The 24,723-nt window shown below is 43.5% G+C and overlaps 1 protein-coding gene across 6 annotated transcripts in view; it reads right to left on the bottom strand.

Moving 5' to 3' along the window:
• Positions 1 to 13,480: 13,480 nt before the first annotated feature.
• Positions 13,481 to 24,723, bottom strand: part of CCSER2 (coiled-coil serine rich protein 2) — a 158,917-nt gene continuing 147,674 nt past the window's right edge. For 4 of the 6 annotated variants that reach the window (XM_070364713.1, XM_005902592.2, XM_070364715.1 and 1 more), the window contains one exon: positions 13,481 to 17,406. In XM_070364713.1, coding sequence (XP_070220814.1) covers positions 16,588 to 17,406 — 819 coding nt within the window. In that variant the 3' untranslated portion in view covers positions 13,481 to 16,587. The remainder of the gene's footprint in view (positions 17,407 to 24,723) is intronic. The other 2 variants (XM_070364714.1, XR_011463003.1) reach the window with 2 other exon arrangements.

Here is a 24,723-nt window from a genome sequence, read left to right as displayed (position 1 = left end):
CCACCTGACCTGCCTCTTGAGAAACCTGTATGTAGGTCAGGAAGCAACAGTTAGAACGGGACATGGAACAACAGACTGGTTCCAAATAGGAAAAGGAGTATGTCAAGGCTGTATATTGTCACCCTGCTTATTTAACTTATATGCAGAGTCCATCATGAGAAATGCTGGGCTGGAGGAAGCACAAGCTGGAATCAAGATTGCCAGGAGAAATGACAATAACCTCAGATATGTAGATGACACCACCCTTATGATAGGCAGAAAGTGAAGAAGAACTAAAGAGCCTCTTGCTGAAAGTAAAAGAGGAGAGTGATACACTTGGCTTAAAGCTCAACATTCAGCAACTGAGATCATGGCATCTGGTCCCACCACTTCATGGGAAATAGATGGGGAAACAGTGGAAACAGTGGCTGACTTTACTTTTTTGGGCTCCAAAATCACTGTAGATGATGATTGCAGCCATGAAATTAAAAGACGCTTACTCCTTGAAAGGAAAGTTATGACCAACCTAGATAGCATATTAAAAAGCAGAGACATTACTTTGCCAACAAAGGTCCATCTAGTCAAGGCTATGATTTTTCCAGTGGTCATGTATGGATGTGAGAGTTGGACTATAAAGAAAGCTAAGTGCTGAAGAATTGATGCTTTTGAATTGTGGTGTTGGAGAAGACTCTTGAGAGTCCCTTGGACTTCAAGGAGATCCAACCAGTCCATCCTAAAATGAGATCAGTCCTGGGTGTTCATTGGAAGGACTGATGTTGAAGCTGAAACTCCAATACTTTGGCCACCTGATGTGAAGAGCTGACTCATTTGAAATGACCCTGATGCTAGGAAAGATTTAGGGCAGGAGGAGAAGGGGACAACAGAGGATGAGATGGCTGGATGGCATCACTGACTCGATGGACGTGAGTCTGGGTGAACTCCAGGAGTTGGTGATGGACAGGGAGGCCCACGTGCTGCAGTTCATGGGTCACAAAGAGTTGGACATGACTGAGCGACTGAACTGAACTGAACACATACACACGACACACATCACATATACACACCACTTAAACACACACCACACACACACATTCTCACCATACACATGTACCATACACATACACCATATATACCTCACACATATAACACACACACCACATATGCATACATTACACACTATATGTATACCATACATATACACACATCACATACACATACCACAGACATACACATATCACACACTTACTACATACATACTCCATGCAACACACACACAAAAATCCCCTTGCCCCCAAGAAACCAACAGCAGTCTGGCTTGTACAGTCTTCAGAATATTAGTGTCACCATGAAGTCATGGCGCAGTGATAAAGAATCCACCTGCCAACGTGGTGGATGCAAGAGACTCAAGTTTGATCTCCTGGAGAAGGAAATGGCAATCCGTTCCAGTATTCTTGCCTGGAAAATACCACAGACAGAGGAACCACACGGGCTACAGGCCATGGGGTCCCAAAGAGTCAGACACGACTACACATGCAGGCACCACTGTGAAGTCATTTACATCGTGGAATCGGGCTGGAACTCTGACCCCACAATCGCACTAACTGTTCAGCTTCGCTGGACAGCCAGCACAAACCCTCAGCCGCCTGTGGCAGTCTGCACGTCTCCTGCTGGTGCGTGTGGCCCGTGAAGACCACTGGTGGAGGCTGGGCACACAGGCCCGCTCTGCTTCTGCCGTGCTCTCCCCACTGTGAGTTGGCGCCTGTTCTGCACGTGCTTGTCCTGGAGCCCAGCATGAAAGGGCAGCAGATACAGGAGAAACGAGCCTCGTGTTTCATCTTCGGACGGCAGGAGACAAAGGTAATCTGCCAAGCACATCACGAAGCCTCTGCTAACCTCACGTCTGCTAGCATTCCATTGGCCAAAGTTATATAGCCAAGGCCAAAGCCAGGGACCAGGAAGAACACCCCACACAGCATGAGGCCAGGTGAGGGTGGATGTAGGATCCTATTACCAATACTTCAATCTACCTCGGGAGCCTTCTCGGGGATATTAGGGGTGAGATCCTCAGATTTCTAAGCAGTCAATTGGCAACTAGCTTCTTTCACAAGAACACAGGAGTTTAAAATTGAGGATAATGGAGAAAATCAAGTCTTTAACCAGGGTCCCTGTTGCAGGACTTGAGCTCAAGAACTCAGAGTCAGGGGAATGTTATCACCATGGGTCATGGCCGTGGGGATGGAGGGTGGCATGGACAGCCCAGGTTGTAAATTAAGACGAGGAGGGCAACAGACAACCCCATAACCAGCCCTGGGACCCTGTATACATACATACCCTCCTGGCTCAAACTAATGGAAAAAAGGGGACTCAGCTGGGTCGAGCTGCCCCAGAGGTGAGCTGTGGATGGTGTGGGTGTCTGTGTGTGCAATGGAGGAGGGCAGGGGCAGAGCTGAGTCTAGACTTGGGAAGCATGGAAAAGCCTATTGGGCCAGTCAAGGATAAAGGAAGGAATGTAAGGGGTTCATCTGGACCTGCCAGATCCACCCAAACTGACTGCAGACATTACTCAAGGCTGCAACTTAAACCCCCAGGGATAAACCTAAGCCTGGAGCGGAGGAAAAGAGCATCCCCAGGCAACCCCTCACAGATGGGCAGGGGATGAGTCCCAGCTCTGTTGCTGTTTTAGGCCACATGAATTTTAACTGGCTGAATTGCTGGTGTCCCCCAAAAATTTAATACGTATGTACGTGTGCATGTGCACATGTGTGTGATTAATCATGCCCGACTCTTTTGCGAGCACATGGACTGTAGCCCAAGAGACTCCTCTGTCCATGGAATTTTCCAGGCAAGAATACCGGAGTGGATTGCCATACCTTCCTCCAGGGGATCTTCCCAAGCCAGGGATCCAACCCGTGTCTCCGGCATTGGAAGGTGCCTTCTTTACCACTAGCGCCATCTAGGAAGTCTCAAACTTTCATATACTGAATTCCTAATCCCCAATGTGATGGTATTTAGAAGAGGGCCTCTGGCAGGTGACTAAGCCGTGCAGGTGGAACTCTTGTGAATGGGATTAACGCCTTTAAAGCAGAGACCCCGGAGAGCTCCCCCACCCCTTCTGCCAAGTGAGGTTACAGTGAGAAGACAGAATTCAAATTAGGAAGCCACAGAACCCGACTATGCTGGCACCTTCATCCCAGGCTTTCAGCCTCCAAAACCGTGAGAAATCAACTTCCGATGTTTCTACACCTGTTCTGTTGTAGCAGCCCAAATAGACAGTCACCCTGTGTTAAGTCCCCTCCTCCACAAAGAAAAACATGACTGAACCGCCCTCAGAGGGAGGAAGTATGATCTCTTTGGGTCCTTTTACTTCTTCCCCCAAGTTTTGCTCACTTTCTCTTTTCTACACCCCCCCGAGTCTGTGAAGGCCAGGGACTGTGGCCGAGAGGACAGAGCACCCGTGGGGGCCCACTCTGTGCTCCTCCTTCTTGTAACACTGGTACAGTTTCCTGCTGGAGTTCTCTCTGATCTGCTCCCCTCCGTGCAGCCCTGTGGGGATGGGAAAAACCTGGACTTGGACCCACGTGGGTCTGGGTTTGACCATAAGCTGCTGGCCCCGCTTGGCAGGGGCAACAATGCTCACAGTACTGGCCTCGCTGAGCTGCTGAGAATTAGGTGCGTGTGGACGGAGCACCAGGAAGGCATAACTTAATGTTGCTGGTGTCCTGAGTTTGGGTTTGTTACATGAGAGACGATGGCTAGCAGTTTGGGTTTTTACTAGTTGAAAAGTCAAACAGTGGAGGAGAAGGGCTTTCTTTGTTTCGGACCCAGCCCAAAGCCTTGGGGACACCCGTCCAGAATACCTGTGTACCCCTCCTCAGGACCCAGGCAGTGGGAGAGGCCCTGTGGCTGGGATGAAGGGACAGCAAAGTGGAGATGGAGGTGGGGCCAGTGACAGCGGGGGGCACAGGGCCCACCTGACCCTGGCTGGACTCACTGGACCCCTCAGGTGAGGTGGAGGAGGACCAAAGATGCCCTGAGACCCAATGCCTCTCTACCCCAGCTTCCCCCAGCAAAGTCACCCCCAGACCCTGGAGGGAACAGGAGAGGAGACAAGCTTCCCCAGCCAACCAACAGCAGCGTCCACCCAAAGTGAAAAGTCACAGACTTACCTTAGGTTGTCAACGCGTCGCTCTCGGGTGGAAACCGGAGTCTCTGGGCAAGCAGAACTAACTTCGTTAAGAAACAACACAACTATTTCGCTACACCCTCCTCCCGGACGGTCCAATTCATGACTGCCGCATGCCGGGAAGGAACTCAGGCAGCAGTCTCGATCGCTGGCCGTGCCGGGACTGCACAGAGGGTGGTCTTGCGCCCCGCTGATGGGGCCTACTGGCAGAGACCCGAATGTCCAGGGCTCCTCCGGCCCCCGGGGGCAGGCGCAGCGGGGTCAACAGGGAGAGCTGAACGGTCTGCAGAGGACCCAGAGCCCCAGCATACCGATAAGTGGGGATCTGTTCATCATTGGAGCTGTCCCATCAGAGACCGGCTAGTGTGCCTGAAGGATCTACCTGTAGGAGCGGGGGTGGGAGGGGAGGGGAGATGGGGGAGAGGGGAGGGGAGGAATGGGGGGGGGTCGGCCTTTCTGCTCAGAGGAGGGGCTGGGGGGCCCACGGGGAGACCATGGCCCCACCCACTCCTCCCACCCTCCCAGTCGCCCAGATGCGCAGCCTACCGGGGTGCGGACAGCGGTTAGGACCTCAGGAGCCTGTGGGAGGGAGACCCAGGCCCTGTACTTGGTGGGGTCCAGCCCAGTTTGCTGACTTTGTTGGCCAATTCAGGGAACCGCATTCAGACTGGACGTTGGAGGCGGGCGACACCTAGAGGCCCAGACAGAAATGACACCTGGAAAGCCAGGACCTGAAGCCAAGGGCACAAAAGGGGGCCCAATCTCCTTTGTCCGAGAAGGAAATGGCAACCCACTCCAGTATTCTTGCCTAGAGAATCCTGTGGACAGAGGAGTCTGGTGGGCTGCCGTCTATGGGGTCGTACAGAGTCGGACACGACTGAAGTCACTTAGCATGCATGCATGCATTGGAGAAGGAAATGGCAACCCACTCCAGAATTCTTGCCTGGAGAATCCCAAGGATAGAGGAGCCTGGTGGGCTAGGGGTCTTGAAGAGTCGGACGTGACTGAAGTGACTTAGCAGCAGCAGCAGCAGCCTCCTTTGTCCTAAGGTGTCAGTCAAGAGCCCAGGGACTCCTCACGTGGCTCCCCACAAAACAGGCCTGGAATATGGAGGGGCAAGCTGCTCTTAGGAGTCATTTGGACTTGAGGTCAAATCTCAGCCCACTGCTTCCAGCCATATGATGCAGATTATTTCCTCCCTGAGCCTCAATGTCCTCCTCTGTAAAATGGGGATAGTAACGCCAGTCTGTAAATATGGTCTCTACCATAGAAGTCACTCTGTGACATTCCCTTGCACCCCTTCTCCCAGAAGCAGCCCTCTCCTGGCTGGTCACAGTCCTCAGATCTAGATGGCCCAATCAGAGCCCTCCCTTGGGAGTCCCACACTGAGGCTAGGAAGCCACCATGCCCAAGGGCCAGGGAAAAAGCCCGGAAGTAGCTGCGTGAAATTGAGCTGTCCAAGTGCCTGGCTGCATCTGTCCGATTTCAGGGCCCTAGCAGGAACATAGCATTAATCGGCAGGTCCTTATAAATCATCTACAGGCTACAGAAGGAGGAAGGGGCAGGCAGAGACCCAGGGAAGGTGCCTGGCCCTCCAGCAGATGAACAGCCTTCCAGGCTTTCCTGGGACTGAAGGGACCTCTCTGGTGGTGAGACTTTCAGTCCAAGAGCCAGACCAAATCACAAGATGGCCAACCTCTGGGCAGTCAGCACAGGACTGTGCTGATACCTGGGCTCTGGAATCTCATCACACAGAGCCGGGCACTTGTGCCCACAGGGCTGAGGCATCCACCGGCCAAGCAGATAATGAGCACTGTGCTGGCCAGGAGCCCAACTTCCAGGGCTGCAGCCTGACCCCTAGCAGGCCCACCCATAGGAGACCTAATGAGTTCCCGAAGCAGGACCTGGGGGATACGCATGCATTTGGAAGCCTTTTTGCTGCCTCCTCAGCACATTAACTGGCAGAACATCTAATGATTTTAAATAAAACACTTTATGAAGGTCAAATTCAGCATTTCTGCCTGCTGCTACCCAAAGGTTTAAATTCCACATTATCATATATTCAAATGTATTACAACTGTAACCAGTTACTCGTCTAGAGGACATTCACCTTTTCGTCGATTTTCTTGTCTCCGTGTCCCTGGCCTTGTTTTAACAGGAATTGCTGTCCCTTAGGCCTTTGAGAATATGGCCAGTCATTTTCCTACAGATGCCAGTGCTGAGGACTCTGGGGGGCCCTCCATATGTACCCCATCTGCTCCAAGTCTTGTAAACTTGCTTCTCTAGTCCCTGCAGCTTCAGGTCAGAGGGTGGGGTCACCTGGTTTCCTCAGGGAGCAAGTGAAATGGCATCTTCTCAGGAAGTCCTACCCTGACCTCCCAATCAAATACAAAATTACACACTCACACACGTTCCTTGTCTCCTGTCCTTTTTTTTTTTTTTTTTTGTCTAGCACAGATCACCATTTAAAGGTCTATTTATCTTCTGTCTTTCCCACCAGAATGTAAGTTTCATGAAGGTAGGGATTTGTGTCTTTTTTTCTTCACACTGGTACATCCCTAACACCTTGAACTGGGGCAGACAGAGGGCAAACACTTTAAAAATATTTGTGAAAAAAGCACTCCATACTTTCACATAAAACACAGAAGAATCCCCCAGGAGTTATGAGACACTTTCCTGGTCCTTAACAATGGGAATTCTGTACACTGGGTCAGCCACCTGTGGGCTCCCTGGGAAAGTTACTTCCTGAACCTTTACTCTAGGCCTGGACCTGCCCCAGGTGTCTCACAAGACACTCATTTCACCCCAGCAGTGCTGAAAGGCCTAGATGTGTTAGACAAGGATGCTCAGCTCAGATGTGAGTACGTACCAGCTAAGTCGCTTCAGTCATGTCCGACTCTTTGTGACTCTACAGACTGGAGCCTGCCACACTTCTCTGTCCATGGGATTCTCCAGGTAAGAATACTGAAGTGGGTTGCGATGCCCTCTTCCAGGGGAATCTTCCTGATTCAGGGATCGAACCTGTGTCTCTTATGCGTTGGAAGGAGGGTTCTTTACCACTAGTGCCATGGGATTGCAGTGGTTAAGATCAGCCTCACAGCCCTGTAACCCTCTACAGGTGGGTAGAGCTGTGGGCAAGTTCCTTAAGCGGACTGTGCTTCCTTTTTCTCATCTGTCAAACCAGGACCATGAGCACCTATGTCCCTGAGTGGCAGTGGGACTAAGTGAGGTACCATCTGAGACGTGGAGGGCCCGGCCTGGAGTGAGCGCCAGATGCTGGAACTGCTGCTACATAGGCCCCAGCCCCTCTGTTGCCAGGTCTCTGGGCCGGGCTGGTCACCCCAGCCCCTCCTGTCAGAGTCTGGAGGCTGGTTCCCTTTATGACTCAGGACTGGACTGAAGGTCAGGAACCCTTTCTTCAGTGGTCAAGTTTGTGGGCCAGCCCATTTCTCTCACAGTGGAGGCTCCCAGCTGGGGGCAAACGCTGCGGCCCTGCGAACCACGGACAGACAAACAGACCCATGCTCAGAGGCGGGAGGAGGAGACAGGCGAGGACCGCAGAGGGTTCCTGAGGGAGCCCCCAGCCTGCCTGTGCCTCCCCGGCCTCCGTGGCACCGTCTCCGCCTCTCCTACACCCCCCTCAGCCCCGCCGCAGGCAGAAGAGACCCGCATCCATCTCCCCTGCACCTGAAAAGGACTAACTGGCCCCTGTTAACGTTTTCCATCTCTCAACAACCCTGCAGGAAAAAACTGCTGTCACTGTGTACCAGGCGATAGGCTGGAACCCAGGCCGCACCAGCGGTCCCCGCGGGATCGTCCTTGGAAACGAAGTCGGAGGACACCTCCAGGCTCAACGGCGTCGCCTCTTAGACGCTCAAAGGAAATGCTGCCCTAAGACAGGAGTACGAGGAGGGGGCCAGGGCTCCTGAGACCCTAAGAAGTAGTCGTCCTCGGCCCCACGCCGGTCTGCCTTTCTCCTTCCCAGACGCAGACGCTGCTTCGGAACGGGAACCGCGCGCCCCCGTGTGGCCATTTCCGGGAACGCAGGTCCTGAAACCTGGCCACCCGACTCAAAACCGGCAGGGAAAGGCCCTGGGGAGAAAGCACCGCCCGTGGGCAGGCGGGGAAAGAAGAGGGGAGGTGCCTGGAGCCCTTCGACGGGCCTTACTCAAACTGGAAGACACTTCATAGAACCGGACCTCCTATGATAGGCACTCCCCCTGAGGAGCAGCCTCTCCCCTTCCTTTTGGGGACTCAGGAAGCACATACTGGCCCAGGGTCTTAGGCCTCCCATGAGAGTTTCAGGTGGACTGGGTGCAGGGCCCCTTCAGGGCTGCCCTGAAGAGTTGGGGCAGCACAAAAGCGGCCCAGAGTAACAGGCAGCAAGACCAGCACAGCTCACTCAACTTTACTCTTGCATTCATTCAGCGGGGCTGATGGGAGTCCCGCCAAGAGCCAGTCACCTTCCTGGCTTCGATGCTGTGTCCTCTATGCTTAGAGGCTTTCAGATCTAGCCCCCAAAATTCAGATTTACCAAGGAGCAAGCCCCCATAATGAATCCTGTGCACCTCAGCAGGAGGTTTCTCACTGATCCCTCCCCAAATTCAAGCCCCAGGAAAAGGCTTCATGCACCTCTGGCTTCCTTGATATAGAGACTCACACTTGAGGAGTTACTGTGTGGGAGGCACTCTCACCTGTCCAATAACTCAGGTGGGCATTCATCCTACCTAATCCTACTTAAGAGTTGGAGGGTACCCTTAAATGCCTTAGGAGTAGACTGGAAAATCTGAAGAAACCCATCCAGCCATCCAGGCCATCACATTTGGGCCAGGCTGCCCAGGGCACATGGAGGAGCTTGATGCCATCTCTTGGATTTTGCCAAAAATTCCTGTTGTCCCCCAAAAACTCTCTAAAGAAATTTGGCTTCATGTAGTCATTATGCAGAGCACAGCACACTGGGATCTGTTGACATTCACTTGATGTGACTGTGAGGGTTCGTTATTGATATAACTGGCACAGTCAGAGCAAAGCCATTGAAACTTCTGGGAAATTGACTCTTAATATTGTAACACACCACGTTAGGAAAAAATGGAATCACAGTGATGATGAGCTGTTATCTGATTGGGGACTTGTGGTTCCTGCGAAAATGTGGGCACATGTTTATTCTTGGGATTTTGATAATGGACAAAACCTTTATGCTGCCTCCAAAGGAAATCTGCAGAGATTGGCCTTTGAAAGCTATGACCAATGCAAAAACAAATCAGTGTGTGCCTTAGTGGGTGGAGTCCAAACCCTGGCCCTAGACCCTGCAGAAGACTGAGTAATATACACCTGGAGACTGGAGGACATTTTACCAAAGACAGACCTCCTTTAGGTACAGGGGGTTGTTCACTCTGGGCTCCAAAAAAAGACCTGCTTTCTGCTTCCTCCTCTCCCGCTGCTGGCAGTACTCCCACCCCACCCCCCCACCCCCCATCCTAGAATTGTTTCTAGAGAACAAGATGTCCCAAACAGCAAAGTTATTTGGGACTATTGGACATGTTAGTCAAATTCTCCATCGCTAACCCAGCTTTGGTATAGTTAGTATTAGGGTCTTGAAAATCCCCTCTGGAGTCAGCCTGTATTTGGAAGACGGGAACAGGGTTTCTCCTCTTGATGGCACAGAAGGCTGAAGGGTCCTGTACATCACAGGGCAACCACAGTGCCAAGTACACCTGCTCCCTGGTAGAAGCCAGGAAGAGGATGGCAAATGGTCTGGACTGGCTCTAAGAGAAATACAACACAAGCCTCATATGTTATTTTAAAATTTTTAAGACACATTTAAAGATTGTAGAAGAAATAAATGAACTTAATTTTAATGGCATGTTTTATTTAACCCAATATGAAATACTTTACTTCAGAAAGTAATGAGGGTGAAAATTATTAATAAGATTTTACCCTTTTTATATGGAATCTGGATTCTATACTTACAGGATATCTCAATTCAGACTAGCCACATTTCAACTGCTCAGCAGCCACGAGTGGCTCACAGCTACTTTACTGGACTCTCAGGTCTAGAGTTCATCTCTGTGGACTCCCACACAACTGAGCACCATCATCGTCATCCTCCAAAGTCCAAACCAGGATGGCAGGTGCTCAGTGCTGCTTCTGAAATATAGCTGGGCCGGAAGTACCATACATGTGGGTACCTGGGCCTGAAAAATCTAGTGGGTAATTTGCTGAAGACTTCAGAAGGCAGTCCCATCCCAGGAGAGGCTGTCTGGGGAGAGGAAGAGGCTAAGCCAGGGCTCCTACATAAACAGGCACACCTGCTCTATTGAGACTCTAGGCTGGCCTTTCCAGTAAATGAATGTCCACACGGAGGGCACCTCCAGTGTTTTCAGCGCTATTGTTGAATTACTAAAGAAACCCAAGACCGAGAAAACTCTGCTGGTGTATTACTTTTTTATTTCTATTTTTGGCAGTGAGAAAAATGGACACTTCTCCCTGTGGTCTCAGGTGGTAAAGAAATCTGCCTGCAATGTGGGAGTTCAGTTCAGTTCACTCGCTCAGTCATGTCCGACTCTTTGCGACCCCATGAACTGCAGCACACCAGGCCACCCTGTCCATCACCAACTCCAGGAGTGTACCCAAAACCATGTCCATTGTGTCGGTGACGCCATCAAACCATCTCATCCTGTCATCCCCTTCTCCTCCTGTTCTCAATCTTTCCTAGAATCAGGGTCTTTTCAAATGAGTCAGCTCTCCACATCAGGTGGCCAAAGTATTGGAGTTTCAGCTTCAACATCAGTCCCTCCAATGGACACTCAGGACTGATCTTCTTTAGGATGGACTGGTATGATCTCCTTGCAGTCCAAGAGACTCTCAAGAGTCTTCTCCAATACCACAGTTCAAAAGCATCAATTCTTCGGTGCTCAGCTTTCTTTACAGTCCAACTCTCACATCCATACATGACTACTGGAAAAACCATAGCCTTGACTAGACAGACCTTTGTTGGCAAAGTAGTGTCTCTGCTTTTTAATATGCTGTCTAGGTTGGTCATAACTTTCCTTCAAGGAGCAAGCGTCTTTTAATTTCATGGCTGCAATCACCATCCACAGTGATTTTGGAGGCCAAAAAAATAAAAGTCAGCCACTGTTTCCCCATCTATTTGCCATGAAGTGATGGGACCAGATGCCATGATCTTAGTTTTCTGAATGTTGAGCTTTAAGCCAACTTTTTCACTCTCCTCTTTCATCAAGAGGCTCTTTAGTTCTTCTTCACTTTCTGCCATAAGGGTGGGAGACCCAGGTTCAATCCCTGGGTCAGGAAGATCCTCTGGAGTAGGAAATGGCAACCTACTCCATTATCCTTGCCTAGAGAATTACGTGGACAGAGGAACCTGGTGGGCTACAGTCTGTGGAGTTGCAGAGTTGGGACACAAATGAGCAAGTAACATTTTCACTAAAATTTTCTCTCTGCCTTGGCTACCAGGAAACTCAGAACCATGTCGGCTCTCAGTTTAAAGATACTGTCTCCTTCATACCCCCATTGTTGTCTAGTTGTTGTCCCTTCACTCTTAATTTAATGCTTTAGGGATTTTGCAGGGTTTCTCTCTTCTGAAATGTTACACAACTCTGAAGGCTCTTGGAAACGGGCAAGGTAACATATGTAAAAGGAAGTTCTCTTCTGATGATTTACCACTAGATGGCAGCACAGCTCAATAAAATATATTCTCTTCAACTCCCCACCCCCACCAGAACCAGTTCTGCTATTTAATAACTGTGACTTGGGCAAGTGACTTTTAACTCACCCTGAGTCTATCATGTGAAAAAGAAACAGGTGAAATATATCTTAGGAAATGATAATGGCCTTGTGATTAACTGCATGGACTCTGAAACAGATGGTCTGGTTTCAAATTCTGTTGTGCCATTTCAATAGGTGTTGAGATTTTAGGCAGCTTATTTAATTTCTCTGAGCTTTGCCTTCCTCTCTGTAAAATGGAGATATTAGTGCTTGCTTCATAGGATTGTTGCTAGAATTAAAAAGTAGTGTATAAAGTGCTTAGAATGATGACTGGTATTTTAAGAGAATACTTGCTAACACCACTAAGGGCCTTAAAGCTGATACCGGTGTCTTACCATGTGGTAAATGCCACTGTCCTATTTATTACTACTAAAATTTCATTCACTCTTTTTCTGGCATTTATGTAACCATTTTGGGTTAACAACATGACATATCCCTGCAGCAACTTCTAATATCCTATATATAATGTCTATCACATAAAGTTAACTTGGAAAATGAAATAAATTATTAATTTATTATTTATTTATTGCTTTTACTCAGTGAGGGCTGGGAGTGTGATGTATATGTCATCACACAGGGCGTGTGTGAAATAATACAGAGTTTGAAAAAAAAAAAAAAAATCAACCAAACGAACATTTTAGATTTTTGTGGGAAAAAAGGTATAAGAAAAAGTACATTGTGGACATCAATGTTGAGAAAGACAAGGAAATTTTTATAATTATGAATTTTATTTTATTTACTATGCCAACATTTTCAGGAAAGAGACTTTACATCCAGTTTTTATAATTCATTTTACAAGCAAATTCTAATATACAGTATTTACTCTGAACTGGTTTTTAAGTCAATGGGAAAAACAATACTGCAGATAGTAAAGATTGTGGTGTTTTTAGTCAGCAATGATTAAGAGATTTTAAATTCTTAGGGTCAGTTTTACTTTGTTGTGGTGATGCTTTACCAAGGAGCAAGTGGGTAGCTTTCCCCCAATAGGGTTAAAACATACAATGTATTTTTACTTAACAGCATAGTTGTAGATTGGTGCTCACCATCATAATCATGTATCCAAACACACTCTTTCAAATTGCTGCAGCAGAAAAATCGAAGGGAGGTGTGAAAAGAAAATTTTAAAATATAATTCAGGCATCAGACTTAAGAAAAATAGCAAGGCCATCATCCCCAAGGAAAAACGCCAGGTATTTGTACTATAGCTATAATTAATGTTCAAATGTATGGATAAGCATGCAAACATAACCACCCCAACTGATTCAAAAGCACGAAACTTAAGGCTGAGAGTAAACCGAAACTGTGCTGCAGTCTCACTGCTCTCCACTGCAAGCGTGTCTGGTGATTCCAAATCACGTCCTCAGTGCCCAGAGACCAGGAAACCATCGTGACGATTCCGCTCAGAAATGCAGAGTGCGTCTGTGTCTGTTGTACCGTCTATGCTACAGGAAGATCTAGAAGTGACAGCTATAGGGGGACTGTGTTCTCTTTGATGGGTCTGAGTAAAATACTTATGGGACAATGAGACATTCAAAGAACTTAGTGCTTTAATGGAAAAAGTGACATGCTTAGAATACAACTGTGAAAGGCTGTACTTCGAACAGCAACAATTATAGAGAAATTCATTTCAACAAAGGAAGCCACACCCAATAGGAGGCATTTCGATATTTCAGGCACAACTCCAAGCAATTAAGCTCATTTAAAGTGCAAATCTGATAGTTTCTCTCATATTCAGATTTTTACTTGTTAAAATACTTAGTAAGGTTCTCTAATATCTATATAAATACAATGAACAGTAGTTGTATGCCTGAAAATATTGCACAAATTAAAATGAGACTCCTAAAGAAAAAAGCTAGAGGGTCTCAGTTATCAGAAACATTCTAAATGATATTAACTACATAATTCTTTAAGCGCCTTCAAAATCATCTGCATCTGTACTGATTAACTCCTTAGGCCAAGCTGTCTTTAAGGAATTTGATATGCATCCCATTAACAGCCAAATATATAATTCCACATACTCTATTTTCTCTTCCACAAATGTGATTAACACCAATAAAAACTTCTTCCTCAGGATTAAAAATTCATACACTGCAACCATCTTCACCAAAATCACAAGAACCAAGGAAAAAAGTGATCTGAGTTCCTACGGAAAGGGATTTGGCACAGAGTTGACTGACAGAAGCACTACAGAGAGATCAAGCCAAATCTGAGACAGTAATTTCTGATTACTCAGGTGAGCTGCTGCCCCACCTCATTTCTGACTTAACATTTACTAAGGAGCAGACAGACTAGCATAATATTCTTGCAGTTTTTAAAGAAAACTGCAGGCAAATACTCTGTTATTTCACGCAAGCATCATAGATTTTTTTTCTCTTATATATAATAGTATGCTTCATAATTATATTGATGAGCCTTTTGCCAAGATTAAGGCTCAACAAAGGTACACAGAAATTGAACTGATGGATTAATATTTCTGCAATTTCATCAGGAATAAAAAACAGACCAGGAAAAGGATTCTAATAAACATACTGCAGGAGTCAACATTTTAATACACAGACATTGCCCTCAGACGAGGGGGTTAAAGTAAATATCTAAAAATTTTTTCCCTAAAGATAAAGGTAACATTTCTTGAGAGTTTGGTTCAATGTCCAAATAAACCAAAACCTATTAATCAGTATGTTCTACTTTAGGGAAACACCTCATTTGCACTATCTGAGAACAGTTTTCTTTCCTCCTCAAAATGAAAGACCACACGTACCCACTTACAGCTTCAGCTATGACTGCCTGTAAAAAAAGAGCCTTCCTGATATACCTCATCACTTAGCATAGTAACAATACCTGCATTATGTGAACACTTTCTAAACTCTAGTGCTTCTCTGGCAGAGTGCTGTCGGATGACAGCCTGATTCGAGACTTGGGCTGCTCACCTATCACCAAGTCCAAGAAGGGCCGCTATCTGGTGAAGTGGCAGACCCACTAGAATGGTCCCCTGGCAGGAAGGGGTGACTGTGTCACATGGCAGGAAACACCTCTTTTCAGATTTCCACTAGAGCCCTTGCTGTGCTGTTTCTCTAAAATGGGGCAATGTATATTTTGTAAAGGGACCACTAGAAATTTGAGTGACTGACTTTTTTGGCCATGATCCCTTTTGATAAATTTTTGGTCAACTGATCACAACAAAAATTGACTTAGTAAATATTGTCTGTCTGAAAGACATCAATCCTAATGAAAGCAACAGCAGATGAACAGCCTAGAGACACCATGATTTGGGAGAACAGGAGGGCACATTGACTGAACCACCTGACGAGCGGTCAGCAGCATGATTAGGTTAACGCGTATGGTCCCTTGGCAGTTCCACAGCTGCCTTCCTAGCACATTAAAATAAATAAGCATATTGCCATTGAAATATCTTTTAATACATTTTAATAAAACACAATTTCCCCTTTCCAATTTTATTTTTCTTCCCAAATCTACTTTTCAAATACACACCAACATAAAAGGAAAACCTGGAAAACCCAGAAGAACACAACTATTATGAATTCTGGTTTTCTCAAGATAGTCTTACTTAAATTTATAATTATACTCAAAATATTTTAACTCATTTTGCTATAGAAAATAGTTTTAAATCCCCACGTGTGAGACATTTATATCCCATCAAAGTTCTGTGCAAACATTTCAAGTCCATTATTCCAGTCTTCGGATATTAGCAGAAAGTCAATAAATATAAATATTACAATAAAGACTTAATTTAAAATATATACTGTGGAACCTCAAAACAGCTAGCATGGATTCATAAGCCTATAGGATTTAAAACGGAATTACCAGCAAAACTCTAGCACCAACATATGTTACAAATGAATATATCTTTAGGTCAGGTTTCAGGTGTATCTTCACTCAAGCCTTCCAAAATTTAACCAGTAACAAAAACAAATACAAATTATGTGCGAATCTGGGTGTGTGTGTTTAACAAGATGTTAAAGCAACATATAATTGGTTTATATATATATATAATATGAAGAATTTTAGCCAGGGGAATTTGGTAAATAAATAAATACTGAGACTATAACAAGGAAAAATAAAACTTATATTAACTTCCCATTAAAAGCCTGAATTCATTCTCCTTTATTCATCACAGAGCTTTTGCATAGACCTTTAAAATATACAAATCACTGGCCAGAACTCTGCTTACAGACTATCATCTTTCATTATCACCAAATCTTCAGTTAAAATAATAACCATATTCACGGAGGGACAAATGGAAAAGGGTGAGGCTCTGAGAACCACAATTAATACAGACCTTAAAGGGACTACGTCAGCAAGCACATTTGCTGCCTGCTAAGCAGAATGTTATGAAGTTTGTGATGTGCAGAGGAATGGATGACATGATCAGAGCCTTCTGTAGACCTCTGAATGAGTAAGCAAACTTTCGTGTTTACCTGAGACAAATATGCTCAAATGGTATATACTTCAACCAGGATATAAAACAGAAGAGCCAAACCAGTAGAAGCTTCCATGTTTTAATTTTAGGATTTGCAAGCTTTCAATGGAACCTCCATCGTGGTAGCAAACTGCACACATAAAGCTATTACGGAACAGATTGTTTTTTAAAAAAAACAAATTGGCAGGTGATGGCTATGCACTTAATGTATCTTTGGTTTAGGAAGACGAGAGTATTGATTAGAAGCCAAACAATCCCCAGAATTCAAATTGTCATTAGGAGTCTGCATGATTTCTTTTCTTCTTATTAGTGGCCTTGGGATGCTTGTCTTGGCCTGGAAGTTTTGAGGCTCTAGTCGGGGGCTGCTTATGTGTTTTTGTTTGAAAGAGCCAGAAGGGGGGCGGAGCTTAGACACTTTTGGATTTGGATTACTTGCAAGATTTGTTTGACTAGATGTTGGCTGGAGTTTTGCGGAATTACACTGTGTGATTATTGGTGACTTCTTATAAGTGGGAGTCCTATTTGGAGATGTTTCAGGAACTGAAGGAGATACCAAAGAATTCAAGATGGGTGGCTTAAAAAGCTGCGAGGACGTGGGCTGAGATGTGTAGCCCTCTGGAGAAGACTGATTTCTTCCAACTCTCTTAGCCTGGTCATCTGTACTTGACTGGGGAAGTGTCTGAAGAGAAGTGGGCACAAACTGCATGTCACCGATTTGATTATTTGCCAGATGATAAGGCTCTTGAGCATTCAAGGTCGTGTTCAAGTTTGCTTCAGAAGGCATACTCTTCACCACATCCTTAGTGAATTCCGGGCTTGAAGAAAAAGGCTGGTCTTCCAGACCGTTGCTGCTTTCTTGTTGCGAGCCGTGTGTAAAGCTTTCATCTGGAGGTACAACACCCTGATGTGTGCCCTGGACTGTGCACTCACTGTGGGCCTCGGTATGTTGTGGCTTTACTAGTTTTCCCTGGGTGTGGTCTGTGGGTCTGGGAAGGCTGCCGGAAGGCTGTAGTACTTGAGGCTATTAAAATTAAAAACAACATTAGCAACAATTCATTTTAGAAACACCACCCAGAATTAATATGTTCCAATTAGGCTGTGCTGGCACTTATTATGTTTTAATATGAGAAGCATGTGGGTTTTTTTTTAATTAAAAAATAAGCTGCAATATTCAAGTAATTTATGAGACACATATGAGTGATGATGCAAACAAAAAATGGTACAAGCAGTAAACACTAAACAAGATCCAAAATCAAACAGGATAAAAGAAAAATATTAAAGCACTGGTTTATTGAAGAAAGAAGATTCCTATCTTGATTCATTAATTATTTAAAACTTTATATAAAGAGAGCTTGACAGAATGATTTCTATATAGTCATTTGGTTTAATCTCCATAAAACATTCAGACAGTCACTAAGAATTTCAGAATATTACCCATTTTAAAGTTTTTTTAAAGGAAAGCTGTATTCCACTTCAAAACACTTTATTAGAAGAAGTATTAATTTAAGTGTCAGGTGCTGTACCTCTAAATTTTAATTGAGAATTAAAATTACCAGCAGATAAACACAATTTAGAATGAAGATTATATTCTAAGTTGATGTGAAATTCTAATCACTTACACAGAAATAGGTCAACGTCTTAAGCTAATGTTAAGTTTCTTTTAACATTCTTACTGAAAAGTTTCGGAATGAAAGGCCTTCACGGTTTATTTGTTCTGTCTCATTGCCATTTGAGGGATCAACTAAGGCTCTATTATGGCCGATAAGTGAAAAATGGATTCACCCTCCCCAGGAATAAATGTCTGTTAATAAAATTAAAAATAGCCAGCTTTTTTGAATGATGTCAGAGAGTAAAACAGATTTCAAGTTGCCTGTAACCTTAACTAAAGCTCAGAAGCCTACAATAGAAAAGTTCTTAAGGCTGACATGCCTTGCACACACTTCTCTGGAGCCCACTGCGTGGTTATATTCTATACAAATCAAGGGAAATATACGATTTCTATTACTTTTGGGCAGTCGGTAAAGAAAATATGACTTTTAAAGTTATCTTTCTATGGCCCAAATAGTTACAGTATATGGGGCAAAGCCTACTGGTCCTATTGTGATACAGGGATGGTTGCTATAGATGTTTTAAATGCACACACATACATACACACTCCCACACATTCTTTTTTTAAAATGTCTGACACGTCACACACTGTAGTAGGTACAGGAAAATATGAACCTGAACACAATGCTGTTCCTGTGGTTGAGAGGCCTGACGAGAGAGTCAGATAAACAAAAGATGAGACCATGTCTCAAGCATAACAACAGGTAGAAGCAAAACATACGCCTGATTAGAGAGGTCACAGACGGCATCCAAGAAATACCAACATCGGAACTGAGTTTTAAGAACAGCAGGAGTTTGCCAAGAAGACAGGAAGGGAAAAACAGTCAGGGTAGAGGGCCACAACATGCGAAATACAAAGGCAAAAAAAAGACATGATATGTTCCAGCAACTTCCAATTGTTAGACTGATTGGCAAGCACAGTGCTGGTGAGAAGGTGTGGGCAAGGGCCAGCTCAGAAAGGAACTCACATCAGGCTGAGCAGTCTTGACTCTGTACAGTAGGTCAGGGGAGACGATGAGGAATTTTAAGCAGAGGAATCCCAAGACCCAATGTCATTACAATGTCATTCTGGTGGAATCAGTGAGGAAGGTGACAGAAGGGGAGGAGACTGTCAAGCAGAACACCCAGACAGTATGCCACTGCCAACACCCAGGTGAATTATTAATATATGGGTTTTAAATTAGGATATTAGTTAAAAAAAAAAATAGGAAAGGATTGAAAAAGATTTTGAAGGTGAAACAGAGAAGTTTAAGGTGAGTTCTAGGTTTCTGGCTTTGAAGATGAAAGATGGGATACTGCCCTGTATCCAGAAACAAAAGACCTCTAGGTAAGCTGCCCACCAGTCCTTTCTTTGCACAACCTCAGCAGCCCACAAGACTCAGAGGGCAGGACAAATTCCCCCTACGCCTAGGGGATCTCAGGAAACTCCCTGTAGTCACAAATAAGTAGAGCTTTAGTACTCCTTATAATTTATAGAAAAGTTGGTTACTAAAGTTTAAAAATGGAGACCCATTCCTAGACTGAAAGAGCTCAGTGCTTCTAACTGGACTCAGCTACTTCAAGTCTTACTTCAAGAGTTGAATACATACACTTCAACGCACTATTCTGAGAATTCTCAAATGCAGTGGCTACAGAGGTTAAGGTCAAAAGTGCCAGCAATACGCACTACCAAGTAATTATGCAAGGGGCTGACAGGCATCTTCAATGATAATCTTAAAAGTCTATTCTGTGCTGCTTACAAAGATAACCAAAGACTATGAGCTCCTTAAGGCATGCACCATGCTTTCTTTATTCATATTTTCTTTATTCATATTTTTTTTGTTGCTGTAGTTGGTATCCTCAGTATTTTGCACATGTATGTGTGTGCATGCATGTGTGCAAGTCGCTTCAGTCACATCCAACTTGTTGCGACTCTATGGACTACAGCCGGCCAGGCTCCTCCGTCCATGGGATTCTCCAGGCCAGAGTACTGGGGTGGGTTGCCATTTCCTCCTCCAGGGGATCCACCTGACCCAGGGATCGAACCCACATCTATTGTGTCTCCTGCACTGGCAGGCAGTTCTTTATAAGCGCCACCTGGGAAGCCCACATAATGGGAATTAAATATATATTTATAGGATAAATGAATAACTATTAATAAATAGTACATTCCAAAATTGCCTCTTTGGTAATAAATTACCATAGGTCACTGATACAGCACTAATTTAAACAAATTTTTTAAAAAACACTGATGGACAAGAAATTTTATAATTTAAAAAATGTGTTCTCTAAGTTTGGGGTCAGCTTAATGATTCAAGTTTAGAAGCACAGCCTGAAGGATTCATTACATGTTAACTTGAACACCGCACCTCCCATATGACCTGCACCCCCCCATACTGACTTACCAGCTACGCCAGAGGTGCTTTTTAGTTGGAGACTAGACATTTCTCGATGAAATGTGTTAGGGAAACTATCTTAACAAGCATTCAACTATTTTCCATTTCTAATAATTAAAAATGACTATAACATGTAAAACACTTAGGATAGAACCTCCCAGAGCACATCAAAATTGCTCAATAAATGTCACTTATGATTGTTAAAAGGTGTGAAAATGATTAATTCAAGCTATGGCCCTTTAGTAGCTAGGTCTGGAGGGGGGAAAAGCAAATTCTGTAATAGTATTATAATAAACTAGTTGTTACAGATTACAAGGTTTCTAGAATCCAAATACATATTTCAATAATGGTCATATTTAAATATTTTAAATTCACAGGAGGCATATCTGATACGACACATATCCTCAAGTGCCCTCCTGGAGATAAACCAAAGCTAGGAAATAAATGCAAGGCAATTTAACATTTAGAGAGAATTTACATGTGGCTATATGAAGGAGCCAGTACAACACAGTACTGAACCACTTAGTGTTGGAAGACAGACTGATCTGGGTTTAAATTCTGGCTTCTCAGTCTATCAATGAGATGCTGGGTAAATTATCTTACTCCTCTGAGATGGAATTTCATAACTTGTAAAATGAGGATAATATCAGTACCTACACCTCAGTGAACTGCTGTTAATCACAATGAAATGGTAACATGCACACAACCTACTCAGTATCAATGTAACACCTGACACATTCCAAATACTTGAGAAATATACTTCAGACTGTAAAAGAAGGGTTTCCCTTCTTCCCAGTGGTAGACAGCTAAACTCTACATAGCATGCATGATCTCGGATTATCATAAGATACTAGGTGGAAGGTATGATCTTTTTGTAAATGAGTAAACTGAGGTTAAATGAAATTAAGTAGTTATTCAAATTCACACACTTTAACAAACAGCAAAGTCAGAATTTGAACTGACAGAGAATTTAAAATGCAGCACTAAAACTTGACTCTTCTGTGTGAGCGCATGATCAGTCACTCAGTCATGTCAGACTCTTTGCAACCCCCTGGACTGTAGCCCGCCAGGCTCCTCTGTCCATGGGATTTTCTAAGCAAGAATCCTGGAATGGTTGCCATTTCCTCCTCCAGGGGATCTTCCCAACCCAGAGACTGAGCCCACGTCTCCTGCTTGACAGGCGGACTCTGTACCAGTGAGCCACCTGGGAAGCTCCACTGTTCCATGTATACTGAGTTAAGTCCAACGAGCTCACAGATTCTCAGAATATGCAATATAGCCAGCTGACTATTTTAAAAACTCAAAAGGCAGATTCAATACCAACATTCAGGTATTAACTCTTTTAGATGATGCCCTATTGCCTTCTTAGCTGATCTGTCCTACACAGGAAAATGCTCAGATACCAAACTCAAGCCACACTGTGAAACAGTATTTCCAGGAAAAGGTGGTTCCAAGTGATCCACTGGAGGAAATACACTGAACACAAGGAAATGCAAATCAGCACACATCACTAAGAAAAACTTTTCACCTCTGTTTCATATCACTTCAAAGATATCAAGCATTTTAACATAAGGAAAAAGTCATATCAGTTTCTGTAAACATTCATGTTCTGAAGTCGCCAGTAGTAAGAGGGCAGCTAGAAATATCAAGTCCTGATGGAAAAAAAGTATGTCAATATAGGTAAGGTAGAAAGAAGAAAATGTCCTAAAGCATAATAATGCTACTGCATAACAGACACAGGAATTACCTAATATTATTTTTCCTTGGTACATATAACTTTATTATCAATATTGAATACATTTTAAAGAATAAAAGGAAGATGGTAATGGAGCCACTTGTAACATGCCTGTAATTTCATGCAGGCTCTGACATGCATCATGCAAACTGGGGGAGAAAAAAGTGACAATGAGGAAGGTGGTAGGAAAAAATCTGAAATTGTACTGTACCACGCTTTGTCAGAGAAGTAATGGACTAACTTCTCAACTCCTTGCCAATAGCATAATGGGAGAGCAGAGACAAGAAAAAGACAGGACAATGGTGTCAGAGACCACATACAACACCAAGGAACTGCCGTGACTGGGTAGCAGCCAACAGTATTTGCTTTTGTTGTATTTTTTCAGGCATTATTTCAATATATTTCTATAAAATGAAAACATATCTCAATAGATTTATACTTGCTAAAGTGGTTTATAAGTTAATACAAATATTCCTATCCACAGCACAGTGTATATAAACTTCTTACCCTTAAAAGGAATCACGTAAAGAATCTTACACAAATAAAATACTGAAAAGAATTTTGACACAATTAATATTCATACTCCAAAGACCTAAAATGGTTTAACTGCATGTAATCCCTTATAAAGGAAGTAGAAATTATTTTTAATAACTTCAGAGTCTTGCATATTGCAATCACAACTCAGTTTACTACTGCTGCATTAAAGGGCAATAAAAGACTAATCTGATCTTCATGTATGTCTTAAATATGATGTCCCACATTATAAGTAAGGCTCCATACATCACTAGAGAGATGGAAGACAGGACTGGATCCCTAGCATAACTGGGTCCAATGAATTCTGCTCTATAATTCACATGAACCCAATCAAAGTTTTCAGGGATTTGGGGAGACCAGGAATGTCTTATTCCCTAGATGTCAGAGTAATGTCCCCAAATCTCAAGAGAACTTAAGGAAGATACCTGACTGATAAATAGAAATTAAAAATAAGCAATTTCTGAAATAAGGAGTTCAATGGCTTTTCTAAGTTAATCAGTTAACAGCTTTTAAAAATTAACAACATGAATAATAGTGCCTTAAGCAATTTACCACACAGGCATAATCAGTATGAGATGCCTAAATTTCATGAGTTTACATCTCTGAGATGTAAAACCCATCAGAATTTACTTTTGGGATGCAGAATACTTCAGAAAAAAAGAAAAAACTAAACATCATAATAGAACAATTCCACTGGTGACCAATATGCATGGTATACTTATCCAGAGTAGGGGGCTGCAGGCACTATGACAAGGCAACAAACACAGCTAATAAAACAACTGCAGAATCTGCGGAGCATTATGAATGGCTTATGCAGACAACGGCAACTGCTTTGTTTCTCATAATCGCAAGCTTTTGAGAAAGAAACTAACCCATGCTGATGTTTACAGGGCAGCTTCCAGGACCATGTTTGATGCACATTTCTAGTCAATTAACCAATGACTAATATGCACTTGAACTAGCTGCAAAATGGACACAGTGGACACATATTCTATATTAACTACATTTAAAAAAATGGCCTACTGTAAAATCAAATTGTTCTGTTTTTACTGACTTACTACCCTTTTCTACTTCACTGAAAAATATTTTATTTTTATGAAAAGTCACTCTCCGAGCTAATTTCTCATTAAAGCACTGACATGCTATCTTTACATATAAAATTGATTACAGTCACATGGTGAAGCCAATCGGATTGAGCCACGTTAAGGTGTACCTTATGAACATGTTTGTCAGTTCAGCAACACACATCAAGCATTCTAAAAAGCACACGCCCTTTAACAACCATCCTTCTAGCGCGAACACTGATCTATACACAAGAATAAACTGCACTACAATAATATCTCCAGTATCTCTATTTAATAAGGGGAAATGGAAACAACAGGAAAACAATAAAGCATATCATAGTCACATGATAACATATTACCATGTAATCATTAAAATGTTTTCAAGAAATATCTACTGTATGAAAAATGCTCAGATAATACTATATGGAAAAAAGCAAAACAAAAACTGAAAATATGAGCGTATCAAATGTCCTAAGAGAAAGTAATATTTTATGAATCTTTTATCTGAATTTTAAATATACACAGATGCATATATTGGGTTGTATAGTTTCATTCAATAAATACATACCGGGTTATGATGTAAAATGAATTTATGTCAGTTGTCAAAAAAGGTTTGTAAAACAACCATTGAAGGTTATAAGAGGAGGAGGAAAATATAAGACAATATAATTGTTATTCTTAACATAACTCTGGTGAGTATAATTAATTATAATTATTATATAAATTTACAAGCCAGGTAACACCGTATCAAGAAACTATTGGTCTGGATTGGGAATTTGGAATTAGCAGATGCAAACTATTATATATAAAATGGATAAACAACAAGGTCCTACTGTATAGCTCAGGGAATTATATTTAATATCCTGTGATAAGTCATAATCAAAGAAAATATGAAAATATATATATTTATAACTGAGTCACTCTGTTGTACAGCAGAAACTAAACACACACTGTAAACCAACTGTACTTCAATAAAATTTTTTAAAAAAGAGACTTTGGGCTTAAATGGGCTTTTAATATGT

This window comes from Bos mutus, chromosome 28 (genome assembly GCF_027580195.1).
Source record: "Bos mutus isolate GX-2022 chromosome 28, NWIPB_WYAK_1.1, whole genome shotgun sequence".
In the NCBI taxonomy this organism is placed as follows: domain Eukaryota; kingdom Metazoa; phylum Chordata; class Mammalia; order Artiodactyla; family Bovidae; genus Bos; species Bos mutus.
The sequence above is the reverse complement of the archived record's forward strand: the minus strand, read 5'-3'. Positions and strand labels throughout refer to the sequence as shown.